The sequence below is a fragment of the Lolium rigidum genome, chromosome 7 (genome assembly GCF_022539505.1).
Source record: "Lolium rigidum isolate FL_2022 chromosome 7, APGP_CSIRO_Lrig_0.1, whole genome shotgun sequence".
NCBI lineage: Eukaryota > Viridiplantae > Streptophyta > Magnoliopsida > Poales > Poaceae > Lolium > Lolium rigidum.
In genome coordinates, this window is record NC_061514.1 from 107802245 (window position 1) to 107818672 (window position 16428).

General features: G+C 49.1%; 2 protein-coding genes across 2 annotated transcripts; both read left to right on the plus strand.

Annotated features, from left to right (window-relative positions):
- The first annotated feature begins 102 nt into the window (after positions 1 to 102).
- LOC124671817 (pentatricopeptide repeat-containing protein At1g08070, chloroplastic-like) lies at positions 103 to 2483 on the plus strand. The gene has a single exon (XM_047208142.1). It carries the CDS (start codon positions 103 to 105, stop codon positions 2191 to 2193), a length of 2091 nt encoding a protein of 696 aa, XP_047064098.1. The 3' UTR covers positions 2194 to 2483.
- Positions 2484 to 6662: 4179 nt separating this feature from the next.
- Positions 6663 to 8237, plus strand: LOC124671818 (cytochrome P450 71A9-like). Its single transcript, XM_047208144.1, has one exon. The coding sequence runs from the start codon at positions 6663 to 6665 to the stop codon at positions 8235 to 8237; it is 1575 nt and encodes a 524-aa protein (XP_047064100.1).
- Positions 8238 to 16428: the final 8191 nt, after the last annotated feature.

Consider the following 16428-nt stretch of genomic DNA (forward strand, 5'->3'; position numbering starts at 1 on the left):
TTCTGTATGACATGTGGGATCAACAGCTGCTGCTTGGATAAGTACAGAAAGGCAAGTGGCCGTTGTTGGTGCGCTTAAGCGGTTAAGCTCGAGTGAGCTCGAATGGCCACCGCCGTCCTCCCGACGGCGGCTCTCCCCGCCTCCGCCGTGCCCACGCATAGTACACCTCACCGGGCGGCGCTTCGCGACGTGCCTCAGCTCCACGCGGCCCTGCTCAAGTCCGGTGCCCTCACCACGTCGCCGGAATCCTTCCACTCCTTCCTCGAGGCCACCGCGCTACCGTCGCCGGTCACCTCCCCGGCCCACCTCTCCTACGCCATCCGCCTGTTCCGCCTCGGCCCCCGCCCTCCCCTCTCCGCGCCGGCGTATAACATCCTTATCCGCGCCTTCTTCCGCGCGGGCCACCCGGAGGATGCCCTCCACCTGTTCGTCGAAATGCTCGACGCTTCCGATGTCTGGCCCGACCAACACACCATCGCCAACACCGTGAAGTCCTTAGCCAGGATGTATGCTATGGCTACAGGGCGTGGCGTCCAAGCGTACGCTGTCAAGCGTGGGTTCATGGTCGATCGGTTCGTGCTGAACAGCTTGATACATATGTACGCGAGCTGTGGGGATGTCGTTGCAGCACAGGTGCTGTTCAACACAGTGGAGGAGAAGGGTGTTGTAACATGGAATGCGATGATCGCGGGCTACGTCAAGAATGGAGACTGGAAGGAGGTGGTCGAGATGTTTAAGGGGATGCTTGATGTTCAGGCGCCATTTGATGAAGTCACATTGGTAAGCGTCGCCACAGCCTGCGGAAGAATAGGTGATGCCAAGCTTGGTGAGTGGATTGTAGTGTATGCAGAGGAGAAGGGGATGGTGAGGAACAGGAACTTGGCGACTGCACTGGTTGACATGTTTGCAAAGTGCGGAGAACTTGATAAGGCGCGGAGGTTGTTCGACAGGATGCGCTCCCGGGATGTGGTTGCTTGGAGCGCGATGATCTCTGGGTACACTCAGGCTGACCGGTGTCAAGAGGCACTTACTATTTTCAGTGAGATGCAGTCTACCGACGTGAACCCGAATGATGTAACCCTGGTCAGTGTGCTCTCTGCTTGTGCTGTCCTGGGTGCGCTTGAGACAGGTAAGTGGGTGCATTCGTACATAAGGAGGAAGGGGTTGCCCCTTACAGTAATTCTTGGTACTGCATTGGTGGACTTTTATGCTAAGTGCGGATGCATTGAAGATGCAGTCAAGGCATTTGAGTCGATGCCTGTGAGGAACTCTTGGACATGGACAGCCTTGATAAAGGGCATGGCAAGCAACGGAAGAGGCAGAGAAGCGCTGGAGGTCTTCTCATCCATGCGTGAGGCCGATATTGAGCCTACAGATGTCACATTCATTGGTGTTCTATTAGCTTGCAGCCACAGCTGCTTAGTTGAGGAGGGTCGCGGGTATTTTGATAGCATGACCCAGGATTATGGCATCCCTGCAAGGATTGAGCACTACGGCTGTATGGTTGATCTATTGGGGCGGGCTGGTTTGATCGATGAGGCATATCAGTTTATCAGGAATATGCCAATTGAGCCAAATGCAGTAGTCTGGAGGGCACTTCTTTCTGCCTGCACAGTTCACAAAAACGTTGAAATCGGGGAAGAAGCACTGAAGCAGATTATCCCAATGGACCCCTGTCACAGTGGTAACTACATACTTCTGTCGAACACCTATGCGTCAGTGGGACAATGGAAGGATGCGGCTATGATACGGAATGAGATGAAGGAGAGAGGGGTTGAGAAAATTCCAGGGTGCAGTCTCATTGAGCTGGATGGGACAGTATTCGAGTTCTTTGCTGAAGACTGTCACCACCCACAGTTGAGGGACATATATGAGAAAGTTGATGAGATGATCGAAAATATCAAGATGGCTGGGTACATCCCAAATACAGCTGATGCAAGGCTAGATGTTGATGAATATGAGAAGCAAGTATCCGTCTCGCATCACAGTGAGAAGCTGGCCATTGCGTTTGGCCTGATGAAGTCACGCCCTGGCGCAACAATTCGGTTGTCGAAGAATCTGAGAGTGTGCGTGGACTGCCACTCTGCCACGAAGTTGATCTCGAAGGTGTACAACAGGGAGATCGTTGTTCGAGACAGGAATAGATTTCATCATTTCAAAGATGGTGTCTGCTCCTGTAATGATTACTGGTGAGTACGAACTCTCTGAGTCCCTGGGCCTTAAGGGTTTTCCTTGTAGATAAGATCATAAGAATATACACCAGATACATAGACGTAACAGTGAACATGTATGCAAGTAATTTGTGACCAATCTGTTAGTACGAGAATGTCATTTACAGTTAGAAGAAACTGTTAGTCTACCAGTGTTCGTCCTGCAGACTGTGTGATCATGTACAGAGCACAGGCTGCACATTGTTGTGCATGAATTTCAAACGGGGAACCATCCTCATAAATTTTTCTTTCATTGTCTTTACTATTACAGCAGCACTTTGGGTCAACTTTTGGTTTTGAGTTATGGTGTTACTGAATTGTACTATACTCCCTTCGATCCACATTAATTGATTCAACTTTGTGTAGATAGGGATGTATCTAGATGCATTTGTTGACTAGATACATTTGTATCTAGACAAAGTTGAGTCAACTAATATGAACTAGAGGGAGTATAAAAAATTCAAATTTGAGTGAAAACTATATGGGAGGCCTCGACAGTAGCTCTTTCTTTTTTCCTTCTCTTTTCATGTCATGAAAATGCTGGCAGCTCAGTTGAAGTATAACTGAAGTATTCGGAGACTATGGTATTTCACTGCCTGGCCAACAGATACTTCAGTTTTTGTAGAAGGTGTTTCGGAAAAAGAGTTATGTTCCTCTTTCTTCAATACTGTGAAAATAACTCAGTTTTTGGAAAACAATGGTTTCAAAACTGTGGTATTTTAGTGTAGCCAAACACCTCAACGTATTTAAAACCAAAGTTTTTTTTTTAGAAACCGTGATATTTCAAGAATACTTCAAAAATATTTTGCATCTCCTAGGGTTTAATGTAGAAAGTGACTAACTGGGCTCTACAAATGTACATTTCTCTGTTAAGTTCTTGCCCCTTTTACTATTTGGCATGTTTTGCCTACTCAGTTAATGATATAACTCTCCCCGTTTCAGAAGTATGACGATGAGTGAAGTAAAAACTAGTGTGCAATATGAAAAATATATTTGATGATGGATCCAATGACACTAATTCCTATTGAAAAACTAGTGTGCACCCTTTTCTAGAAACATAACCAAACTGAAAATATTTGACTTGAACAAATGCTAAAACTGCTTACATATTTTTTTTTTTTGAAAACTGGAATATATATTAGATAAACATTGGATACAACCAGAAGAAGGACAGCTGTCCACTTTTACAGAAAAGACCCTGCAGAACAAGGAAATTACAACACGACCCGGGAACTTTTCTTGCCCAATCCGCAGCCGCAACCTTCCACACCGTGGTCTCGCCGGAGATCCGGCGATAAGCGAGGGAGAGGAACAGCCACTGAGCCGCCTGCTCGGTACTATAGAGGACCAGCCTCGTTGAAGCGCCGCAATAGTCGTCCGCTAAACGGAACCTTGGCGACGACGGTAGCACATCGGCGGGGGCAACGCCCCGCACCTTGCCGGCGGGCGAGCTGGAAGCACCAGCCCGCAAGAGAACCAGGGCAGGAACAGCTGCAACAGAGACCAAACTCCTGTACAAGATCCTCCAGCGCTCCTCGACGTCGACGGAGCAATCGAAGTCGAGACGGAAACGGAGGCAGAGGACAAAAATCCCCAACGAGGTCACCACATCCGCCACAGCAACCTCGCCCAGGAACACCATGGCCACGAGCTCCTCGACGTCGCCAAAGAAGGAGACACCGAGATGGTGACGGAGCATCGAACCATTTATTAGAGACGCCGCCGTCGCCACCACCCACCGGACGCCGCCCCAAAACCTACTCCTACTCCTATCTACACGCCAGGCCTGAGAGCCCGAGGTTCCACCCCCCTCCCGCCGCCGGAGCGACGAGCGGAGGGAGGGGGAACCCCTGGCCTCAGCGGCGGAGATCGGCGGAAAACGGGTCGCCTCCCTTTTCGCTGGAGCAGAGAAAGGGAACGAAGAGATAAGGTTCCAGCCAAACTGCTTACATATTGGAGCGGAAGAAAAGTACTCCCTCGAGTTGGATTTAATCTACGGACCGGAGGTAGTACCACAAAACAAGGACCAGTCTTTAGTTACACATTTTCTGATGGGAACATGATCTTATTGTTTTTAGTGCTGCCGACTTGCCGTGTTCCTATGCCTAAGCCATAGGACCACAGCAAACCAAGTCAACATTTTTCATCATAGAGTCTAGTTTTACTTGGGTGATGCGTACCTGCATGCCACAAAGTCTAACACAACTTCGCTGGACAAAACAAAAAGTCTAACACAGATTCATCTAGACGTTGAGAGAGAGAAAAAGAAGAGACATCGTGATGTAATAGTATGCGAAAGAGACAATTCATATCCGAATTTCTCTTTCCTATATCTAGTTTGCAATTTTGTGTTATGATAGAACTATATATATCGTGTTAATCACATGGAAAAAAAAATAGCGTCTATAGCATATCTGGAGAGCCAACGCTACGCTATTTCGGCACTATAGCGTGCTATTCGCGTTAATAGCACGCTATAACATGCTAATAGCGCATTTTTAGACCCACGCTATTTTGTTATAGCGCGCTATTTTTTTACTTGGTTAATCCTGACCATTTTTCTCTATAGAATTCTGTAGAATTTTATTACTAGCTAACTAAGCTATATCAAATGATTAAGCTATATCAAATGATGTACTTCCTCTGTTGCATATTAGTTATCGCTGATTTGGACGTATCTAGATACATCCGAATCTGTGCCATTCTTATGTATTGTTCTACTACCTCCATACCGGATTAATGGGCAATTACGCACTTCAAGAAATAAGTTTGACTACTAATTTGGTCAATAAAATATAAGATATACATCACAAAAATTATATTATTGAAAATATTTTTTGAATACGAATCCAACAGTATAATTTTTGTGGCATATATCTCATATTTTGTTGACTAAATTTATAGTTAAACTTATTTCTTGAAATGCGTAATTGCCTATTAATCCGGTATGGAGGTAGTAATTGATTGTTCTTAAACTCTGCTCAATCATTCTCTTGGCAAATAAGATTAGTCATGATAATACGCTCATGAGACTTGACAAATCAAGAATTGTCTATTTCCAGCTAAAAAAAAAGTTAATTGGATAGCTGCCACTTGATGAACGCCATTGCAGTTTTAGCATCTATGAAATGTACATAGAATTGTAGTTGTCTTTCTCAAAAGACAACTATTGCATGGGCATTTCTCAAGCAAATTGCAGCGACATCTATCCAATTGGCTCTTTTTACGGTACCTTTTACTACCTATGGGAAGTGAGGAGTATGATTTGAAATCTAGCCATTGATTTTCAGGGGCAATGTGGACTTTTTAAGTAGAAAATCATGTATTCAAGCATTATATCCACTAAGTATCCCGTTAATTTAGCCTAAGATCTTGGCAGCCAGATCCATTTTTTAGGGCACGTACAATGCGGTGATGTCAGCCTTCCCTTAGAGATGCCACGTCAGATTTTTACCTAGTTGGAGAAGAGAAATTGAAAAGAGAGAAGGATGTTTTCCCTTAACTAAGGGACCATCTCTTAGAAAATAAGGGAAGACTATTTTCTCCATTGTATCACATATGTCTTCCCTTAGCAACAAATTTCCTACCAAAATTTAATTATTTGTATTAATTGCTAGAGATGGCTCTAAGAGATACATGCATTATATGACTTATATCTAATGCCTTCTCTAGCAGATGTGGCGGAGTAAGGGAAGGCATGCCTTCTCTACCATTGTACATGCCCTTATATCCCATGTCTTCTCTGAGAAATACCGGCTAATTCGATTTTGTCAAGATCTCTACCGTAATTACTACTCCGTATAATGATGTGAGAACTGTTTTGAGGGAGTTCATGTCCGCATGGTGGCCACCGGCCGGCTGCGCACGATGCAAAACTCATGGCCAACGGAACTACCTTGGGTTTGCCCAATCTTCTCAAACAACAGCAAAACAATCGTAAGAAACAATGGCTTTCTTAACAGCCAAGATCACATCGATCTAGACCACCACCGTGACATGAAACTAGTCAGGCGGCGGCCATGCATGCATTTGTTGCAGGATTTACTGGAAATTCCTTTGATAACGGGATTTTGTTTGATACCTTCCAATTTTGACCCTGCATACGTGAACACTACCTCGTTTTCAGGCAGAAGTATCATTCATACCACACACGTTTCAGGCAGAAGTATTACTTAATAATATCCTTTGGATCAACAAAAATACACGGTCTATATTAAGTTGGGGGTACTGTAAAACTCCCCATCCAATTAGCCTAACACAAATCGTCTATCCAGTACAGTATATTTCTAGATTTGTGACTTATTAAGGACGTAGGAGCCGACAAAGCAGTGCCGGCCAAATGTCATCCAGCCGGCAACGGCATAAGTTATCAAATTTAAAAGTTGCTCTTGCAGAGTCTATATATAGTTAGCCGCCTTAGACAAACAACGGAAGTCAACAGTTTGCCCATCGATGGCGTCGCTCCAAGCCCACGAGCTCTTCGCATGGCTCCTCGTCGCCATCCCCACCATTCTCCTCCTCAAGCAGCTGTTGGCTGCCTCGTCTAAGAAACGCGCCGCCGTCTCGGTCTCGCCTTCCCTCCCATGCCCGAGGGGCCTGCCCCTGATCGGCAACCTCCACCAGCTCGGCGCGCTCCCGCAGGACACCCTCGCTGCGCTCGCCGCCACGCACGGGGCGCCGCTCATGCTGCTCCGCCTCGGCTCCGTGCCCACGCTCGTCGTCTCCTCCCCGGACGCGGCGCGCGCGTTGTTCCAGCACAACGACCGCGCCCTCTCCGGAAGGCCAGCGCTCTACGCCGCGGTCCGGTTATCCTACGGCCTGCAGAACATCTCGTTCGCGCCACCAGAAGGCGCGTTCTGGCGCGCCGCGCGCCGTGCATGCCTGTCCGAGCTTCTGGGCGCCCCGCGCGTGCGCGGTTTCCGCGACGCCAGGGAGGGCGAGGCCGCCGCGCTGGTGTTAGCCGTGGCAGACGCGTCCGCAGCCGGCGCACCGGTTGACCTGAGCGAGCTGCTTATCGCCACGAGCAACAGGATCGTGACGCGAGTCGCCTTTGGAGGCCGCGACGACGGCGGCTTGGAGACGAGCACTGTCCTCAAGGAGACGCAGAGCCTGCTGGGTGCTTTCTGGGTGGCCGATTACGTGCCGTGGCTCGGGTGGCTAGACGTCCTCCGCGGCATGCGGGGGCGCCTGGAGCGGAACTTCCATCAGCTCGACGCGTTCTACGAGCGCGTCATCGATAGCCACCTCAATAAGCGCACCTCGTCCTCCACCGGCGAAGAAGAGGAGGACTTGGTCGACGTGCTCCTCCGCCTGCACGCCGACCCGGCGCAGGGGGGCACCTTCGGAAGTCGCGACCGGATCAAAGGCATCCTGACGGACATGTTCATCGCCGGGACGGACACGTCGGCGGCGACGGTGGAATGGACGATGACGGAGCTTGTGAACCACCCGGACGTCCTCGCCAAGGCGCAGCACGAGGTGCGCAGCGTCGTGGGCGACGGCAGCGACATGGTCCGGGAACCCGACCTCCGGGGCCTGGAATACCTGAAGCTGGTCATCAAGGAGTCCATGAGGCTGCACCCGCCGGTTCCGCTCCTCGTGCCCCGGGAGACCATCGAGCCGTGCACAGTCCAAGGCTGCGAGGTACCGGCCGGGACGCGGGTGCTCGTGAACGCGAAGGCCATCGGCGCGCACCCCGGCGCGTGGGGCCCCGACGCTGCGCTGTTCGTGCCCGAGCGGCACAGCGAGGTCGACGCCGGCAAGGACTTCAGGCCGTGGATCGATGACAGCTTCGCGCTCGTGCCGTTCGGGATCGGGCGGAGGAGCTGCCCCGGCGTGCACTTCGCGACGGCCGTGGTGGAGCTAGTGCTGGCCAACTTGCTCTTCTCCTTTGACTGGAGCGCGCCGCTCGGCGAGGCGGTGGATACCGACGAGGTGAATGGGCTGACGGTGCACAGGAAGAATCCTCTCGTGCTGCTAGCCAAACGGAGATACAGTACGTGCCGGCGAGCAAGTAAGACAATTTGATCGTAGGATATGGACGGTTCGGCGGGAAACCTATACACGCCTCATGCACCTAAACCTAGCTTGCAATGCTGTAATGTGTAATCTATGCTCACTAAGAAGTGATGCATATACGTCTGGTCTGAAACTTTGTGTACACACCCCTTCTGTATTTTCAGTACTGCTGGCTCTTAGCTACTCCTAAACAATCCATCGATCGAATGATAAATCCTCTGTGTATACAAACCGACCGTGGAACTATTATTTAAGTGAGCGAAGAGATCGATTCACTACCGACTGAAGTTGAGTCTAGTTGCACGCATCTAAACTGAAGTTACATATAACTACTGGAAAATGATTGGAATGACATCAGTGGGGCCAAAGAGCACTTCTTCCTCCCCTCCCCGGGTTCACTCTCCTTCCTTCCATTATCTCTCCTAGGGTTCGACTTGCATAGTTGCATCCTGGCCTTCTCCTCCCCATGTAATTCCTCCAGGGTGCCTTCCCCCTTCCTTTTAGCTTGTTTGATGTGTTGGGTTGAGAAATATCTGTAACACCCCTAAATTTTATATGTGACCTAAATAATTCATAATACGATGTGTATGCTAGTATATAATGAGATAGAATGAATAAACATGATCCTAAATAGTCAGCTGAGATGAAATTATAAGTTGGAATTCACTACATGCCACTAAACTTTTCTGAACGATTGCTCAGGCAACTAAACTTTTAGCAATACTCTGTCGCAGTGATCGCATGATGCTATCAGAAGAAGATGAAGCATTTCCACCAGCATAAGATGCACTATCTTCTTGGATATATGAGCCTCCCTCAATCCTATCGAAATGATCATCATATAGCTTACTATCACGAATGAAGTTATGCTCTTTGAGGTGGGGAGTTCTGATTAGGAAACATGCGACCGTAAACATGTGCCATGTGCTATTCGCTTTCATGGACTTCAAGCATTCGTGGACTCGTGGTTACAATTACTGTACAACGAGTCTAATACAGTACAACACAGTGATGCACGTAACGTAACGTGCATGTCTTGTGTCGATCCTATTCCACGCTGCGCTACGGCCCTCGACGCGTCGCCCCCAAATCCATTGGTTCCGCGTCGCCATCCATGGGATCCGCTAGGCTTTATTGCCACGCCTGAGCCACACCCACGCCGCACGGGACCAGGAGACACGCACCGCACTCTATCCTCCTCCAAGCGGTGGCCGCCGACGCCGTCCCCACCTAGCCACCGCTTTGTAGTCCGGTAACTCGCCTTGGCCGGAAATGAGAGTGTTGGAACTTAAGCGTGACGACTGATCCGCGCGCGTCCGTTTGCGTTGGGCATCTTAGTCGAAATCGACCGCGCGTCCGTTTGCGTTGGGAAGTGGCTCCAGCAGCACGACGTATTTTTTTAGAACGAATCATTTTTTTTAAACATGAAACATAATTTACATACTTAAAACATAAAAAGAAACCCTAAATGACTACTGCTGCGCATCGTGGCCGTGCTGCTCCTCGTCGCTGTCGAGCACGATAAGCTCCGGTATGACCCACGACCAGTAGCCATCCGGGGGAGCGTACGCCGGGCGCGCTCGCGGTGCTCGAGGTTGAGGAGGTTGCGGCTGTGGCGGCGGTGGAGGCGCCCAGGGCTGCGGCTGTGGCGGCGGATGAGGCGCCCGGCCATAAGGCCGTGGCGGCGGTGGAGGAGGCGCCCATGGATAAGGCCGTGGCGGCGGTGGAGGAGGCGCCGCCGAGTCCGGAGCGCCCGTCGAAGGGCTTCATCCGCCGACAGGCCCGGCGGCATGACAGCGGTGGCGTAGCGGGGCAGCGGCGACTGCACAGGCGCGTCGTACTCTGAGACGAGGAGGCCGAGCTTCGCCATCTCGTCGTCCGTCATGTTGTCGGGGAACTCGAAGTTCCGACCCTCCGCCATGGCCTGCTGCCATTCGTGGAAGACGAGAGCGACGTAGTCGTCACTGTCGTCCTTCACCTCCTCGCTATGGTACGCGAGCGCCTCGATGTAGTCGTCGTCGCGGCGTAGGCTTCGTCGTCGTCGTCATCCTCGCGGTCGTTGTGCTGCGTCTGCTGACGTCGCGTCGGCGCCTGCTGACGACGAGCCGGCGGTGCGGGGCCGAAGGGATAATCCATGTCGCCCATGAAGCCAGCCCTTCGTCTACTGTCCGTCTCCGTGGACAGGTACGTACGCCATTGCTCGGAGTCGATGGCGTACGCCGGATCGGCGCGGAGGTCCGCCGGCAGATACCGCCTCCTGCGCCGGATCTCCGCGGTCCGATCAGGCTCGCGCGCAGGTACTGGAGGGATGGGCACCCGGCGGCAGCTGAGCCGCCAGCCGCCAGGCAGCTGCACGCCGGCGTCGCACGGCACCCATTTGTCGTGCATGAGCCTCCCCACCGTCACGGGGAGCGCCACCTTCTTGCTGCCGCTGCCGGAGGCCTCGAAGTCATTCTTCTTCCCCATGGCGGAGCGGCGGTTGTGGTGCGAGTGGAGCTGTGGACGAAAGAGAAACGCGGCCGGTGGACTTTTAAGGGCGGCCGCGCGCGGGATACGATGTCATTGAAGGCGCCGCAGAAGCCCAGCCGCCGCCCGCCAGTGCACGCGCAGAACAGGCAGCCGCGGCATTCATGGCGAAGGCTGCAGCGTAGACGCGGAAGCGATGGCCGCCGAAGCGATGCCCTCGATGCAGGCTCGCTGCCAGGCGGGCTAGGTGGAGACCGGAGCAGACACTTTGCGCGTCCGCAGAGACACAAACCTGGCGCATATTTGGGCCAGGTTTGCGTCTCCGCGGACGGCCCGGTCACTTTGCGTCGTGCCGCTGGAGAGGGTGCCAGACGCATTTACGGTCAAAGCGGACGCAAACGGACGCGTCACGCCGCTGGAGATGCCCTGACGTCTTAGACTCGCCATAGTGCAAAGTACTATCATATAGTGGTATCATCCATATGATACAAGTTTATAATATTGCCCCTATAGTGGTTAGTATTATCTAGTAGTATCGTAATCTCATGATATTTAATTATTTGTAGAATCTCAATGCAATTGTGTGTATAGGATGTATTTGACATAAAATTTTCTAGTTTTACGTGCTATAATACAGTATCATATTATGATACCACTAGCATATCTCTCATCATTAATTATAGCACCACATCAGATTTTTATCAAGGTGGCATGCATGATACTCCTTATGATACTAGCACTATGGCTAGCCTCAGGGCGTCGGAGGCACCGCACAACTGCTAGCTCGATATTTTGAATCAAGCAGACATTTCTTTTTTACATTAAATGATTTGTAAAAGAAAATCTACATGAACCTTCTTATAAACCTTATGGACATTTTCTAAACATCGCGGTCATTTTTCGAACCTCACAACATTAGTTCATAACTTTGTGACTACTACGTAAAAAAGTAACGATTTTAGCATTTACATTTTGATATTCCTAATTTTTGTCTAAACTATTAACAATTTAATCATGCACATGGATTTGTAAATGGTGTATAATTCTAGCAAATCGGCAGTTTAATTCATTTATGCCTTTTTCATTTCCCAAGCTCTGAGCACCTGCCGCTGACGCCCAAGCTCCTAGCCCCTCGCCATGGGCGTCATGTATTGAATTGATACACTAGCCAATCTTTTTAAAAGTCTGAACTATATATATGTTTTAACACTCCCGGACCATAGATGTGAGATAAATAAGAGGTTGCAACTATTTTTAGATTAAAAGATCGATCTAATGGAAGAGATTAAGCAATCCAAAGACAAGTCAAGACGTTTAAACGAAAGAGGTATGACTCAAGAAGCCAATAAGTAGATAAGAGGGGGCAACATCAATTTATAGGATAAATTGTGAAACCACGACTTGAACTCGAGACCTTTGTTCTGATACCATATCAAATTTCATGCATTATTATAGCGCATTGCAGTAACTACTAGAGATGCTCTAAGGGGCTTTATGAAAGAGAGAGGTGAATATGAAGCCCATCTAAGATTTCGTTCTTTGTCTCTGTGGCCTTGGGCTCTCGGCGACATACAAGAGTTTTTTCTTCCGATGGATGCTTCGGTTATAATGAATATTCCACTTTGCACAAGGAATCAACAGGACTTTTGGGCTTGGCATTTTGACTGCAAGGGGGTTTTCTCCGTAAGGTCGGCATACAGAATGTTGGTGAATACGAAAATAAACCGGACAAACTATTATGAAGGCAATGCGGGTTCTTCGAATGCTGAAGCAGAAAAGAAGGGATGGTGCTCTCTTTGGAAAATGGCGGTTCCGTCCAAAATCCGAGTATTTCTGTGGAGACTAGCTAAGCAATCGCTCCCTACAGCTGATGTTCTTGATCACCGAAATATGTCTACCCATAGCAACTGTGCACTGTGTGGCAATTCTGATTCTTGGCGACACTCGCTCGTTGATTGCAATATGGCACAGGCTGTTTGGGCACTCTCAGAGGAGACCATGGTCGAGAAGTTAACCACCAACAGAGAGACCAATGCGAGACAATGGATGTTTGATCTCATGGAGTCACTACCGCATGATCAGTTCACTAGGGTTGTTGTAACCCTCTGGGCAATCTGGACGGCGCGGAGAAAAGCGATCCATGAAGATATATTCCAGTCTCCGTTGTCGACCTTTGGTTTCATTAACTCGTTTCTATCTGAGTTGCAGTCATTAGCAAAGCCTTCTCCTCATGTTGTCAAACCAAGGGTTCAAGCACAAGGACAGACTAGGCTGAGGCGTACTCAAGCCTGGATTCCACCACCTAGTGGTATGGCAAAGATTAACGTTGATGCTGCTATTTCTCGGGCTGGAGATAAGGGAGCAGCTGGGGCTATCTGCCGTGACAGTAATGGAAATTACCTGGGTTCCTCTGTGCTTATCATTAAGGGTTTTACCGATCCTGCAAGCCTTGAAGCAATTGCTTGTAGAGAGGCGTTAGCACTAGCGGAGGATCTAGCCTTGCAGAGAGTCTACATTGCATCAGACTGCAAGAATGTCGTGGAGGATTTGAGAGAAGGAACTATGGGAAAGTACAGCTCTATCACAAGAGAGATTGCTGCGAGATCTTCTTCTCTTCAGGATTGCATATTCGCTCATGAGGGAAGATCATCAAATTATGAAGCACACAACCTAGCCAAGTATTCTGTATCGCTTGATGTTGGTCGCCAGCTTTGGCTTGATGTACCAAACTTTGATTCCATTCCTGTAAACATTCTTATAAATCAATAAAGTTTGGCAGGTTGTCTCAAAAAAAAAAATCTCTTTTGTATTGTTTTTTAGTGTTTTGTTTGGGACAACGAGGTAGTGGCTACATTTCGGTGGAAGAATAAGGTTTTCCCCACTTTATCCTCGTTTCGGTGGTGCGCCTAGCACCAATGGAGGGCGCGCTGAGGTTTATGTACGCGGATCTTCTGGATCGGGCCGGTCCGTTTTTGTGTTCGTTGATGCGGTTACAGGTTTGACTCTTCTGATCTACGGTTCTCAACATTGACGATGGTTGCTCCTATGTTGCATTGGTCTTTTAGGGCGATGACTTGTCGCACATCTACTACAACAAGCTCTACTTCAACATGCTTTGCCCGGCTCCAGAGATGAAGGTGTTAGAACATCGGTGCGCCTTCGACTCGCTCTAACGCTTATAGTCTTCGCTAGGTGGTCCAAAGATCTATTTTAAATTTTTATTATCTTTAAAGTTCTTCGTACTATTGATTAATAGGTTGGATGTCCTTTTCGGGGGAAAAAAGATCACGACACTAGTCACTACAGCACGCGACGGTCCTGATCGCGCCCCTTCTATATTCCATGCCGTCGATGCGAGCAGTACTCTCCTGATACAGCACGAGGCGCAACCGGTTCTCCAAGAACTCTGGCACGTCGCAGCCGGTCCTCTCCTCATCCTCCATGGCAGCCACCTTCTGGAGCGTCTTCGTCGTCGGGTCGTACACACGTGCCCCTCGTGTGCCATCGTTGCGAACAGGAGCTTCCTAGTCTCCGCCGAGGAATCGCCTCGGCCACTGCCGCCTCCGCCAAGATAACACAGTTGGAGGACGAGCCACGGTCTGATGAGTGGCGCCGCCATGGGGCCCTGCGCGAGATTTATACGATAATCGAGAGACCATGAACCGGATTTGTAGTCGTCCAGCTTCCATATCTCGAACAAGGCGTCCCAGCCGCGGCGGAGGCGCACGTCGCGCATCATGCAGAGGCGACCGTCGAGCTCCGCCAAGGCCGTGCCGACCGGCGAGTAGAATGTCTTGCCACCCTTCGTCAGCCAGTCCGTGCGAATGTGGTATCTATACAGGTCTTTGCCGTCGTACACGACAATGTCATCAAGGGCGAAGGGCGGCGACAGGACCGTCGCAAAGGACTCGTCGGCGAGCGAGAAGGAGAGGATCCCCTTGGCCCGAGGCGGCTGACACAGGAACTTCGCGAAGAGCGTCCAGTGGAGGCGCCCGTTGGCGAACACCGGGTCCGTGTCCTCGACAGAGGAGGTCAAAGCTTGGGCATCTGAGCAGATAGGCTCGCCGGCAGGAGCACGCCAGCCAGCTGGCCGACGATGAGCACATGGCATTCCCTCCTCGGGTCCCATCGAGAGTTCACGTTCACCCACGCTATCTGCACCACCTTGTACTGTTTGGTGGGCGCGTGGAAGTCCCAAGGTTTTGAGTACCGGTTTAAAAAAAATCTCAGAGGGTGCTGAGATTTCTGGTAACCACGGTTCACCAGTCAATACCGGATGAAATTCTCAAACAAAATTTGAATTTCAAACTGAAAAATGTCTAAATATGTTTGCAAATAAGGTTTTGAGGAGAAGAAAGTAAAAGATTTGTACAATGAGTTGGGGCATGGGGTTATAGTGGAGAGGAAACACGTATGATTTAGGTTGGCTAACCAATGAGCCTAAATTCAAACCAAATTTGAATAGACCGAGATTTTTTGACCGATAAATTCATTTATCGGAGGGGGCTGAGAATTCCGGTTACCGGCCGGTAACCACGGTATTCCAACCGGTAACCAAATCCCTGGTGGAACCCGATCCCCGCACTGCTCGTGGACCACGGGCGGTGGCACGGCGGGAGGTGCAGGACGCCGCCGGTGGAAGGGTTGCACACGGAGTAGGTCAAAGTGTAATTAAAAAAATTGTGCACTTTTACAACTATTAATATGTTAGTTCCAATAAATATAATAAAACTTATCAAGTATCATGAATAATAACATTAGAAACATCAAAATAGTAGATATGTTTCGTATGAGCGTGCTACATAGAGCGAGATATATTCAAAAGCAAAAAATGATATACCCACGGACAGATCTGTACGGGATTTGTTTACGGGCACGACGTGGATTTGAGTGATTGGAAGAGAGTTCTCAAGCGGTCGTCGCTGGTTGCCAACTCATCCCGTAAAAAAATCCCGTACGAATCTCCCATAAGTGTAGCATTCTTAAACTAAGAAAGGTTTTCAAAAAGAAGCTATAGCTTTTTGTCTATGACTTTTGGATGGAAATAAAATTTTACTTTTGGTATGTTTATAGGTTCAACTTCTGTTTAAAGATGTTGCTATTACCTTGCGTTTATAAATAGTATACCAATTTAAATAAACAACTTTTACGTTGAGTGATGCGATCAAATTTTGATTTGAATCCTTTAAAAATTGAAAAAATTGACTTACACAATACAAATATAGGGGAGGGGGGCATCTGTCCTCCCCCTCCCCCAAACTACCCATGGTTCAAGTTAAATAATAATGTATGTCTATGATTTTGCCCTACCAAATTTTTAGAACGTCTCCCGCCATTGACCGGCGGATCGATCCACGGGAAGAAGGAACTACCCCGAGACGCCGCGCGATATGTGTATATCTTGGAATCTGTTAGGAATTGATTTGGGAATCGGGATCCATACTGTTGTGCACGTTCACGATTCGGTCTGCATTGCCCCTCCTGCGCCAAGGCACCTCTGTATTTTGTGGCAGTGAATCGATTGTTCGATATGTTTACCTAGCAAACATACATATAGAACAACTAAACGATTGGTTCAAGTGATCAACCCCTGCATTAGTGTTGGATATAAATACATTGCCTAATCTCTTTCTATCAGTTCGAACTTTTGGTTCAATTAGCTAGTGCAACAGTTTTTCATGGTATCAGAGCCAAGAGGTTTTAAGTTCAAGACCATCAGTTCGGACTTTTAATT

Bases quoted from the DNA above. Each gene is read 5' to 3' on its own strand.
- LOC124671817 (XM_047208142.1), top strand. From the start codon at position 103: ATGGCCACCGCCGTCCTCCCGACGGCGGCTCTCCCCGCCTCCGCCGTG.
- LOC124671818 (XM_047208144.1), top strand. From the start codon at position 6,663: ATGGCGTCGCTCCAAGCCCACGAGCTCTTCGCATGGCTCCTCGTCGCC.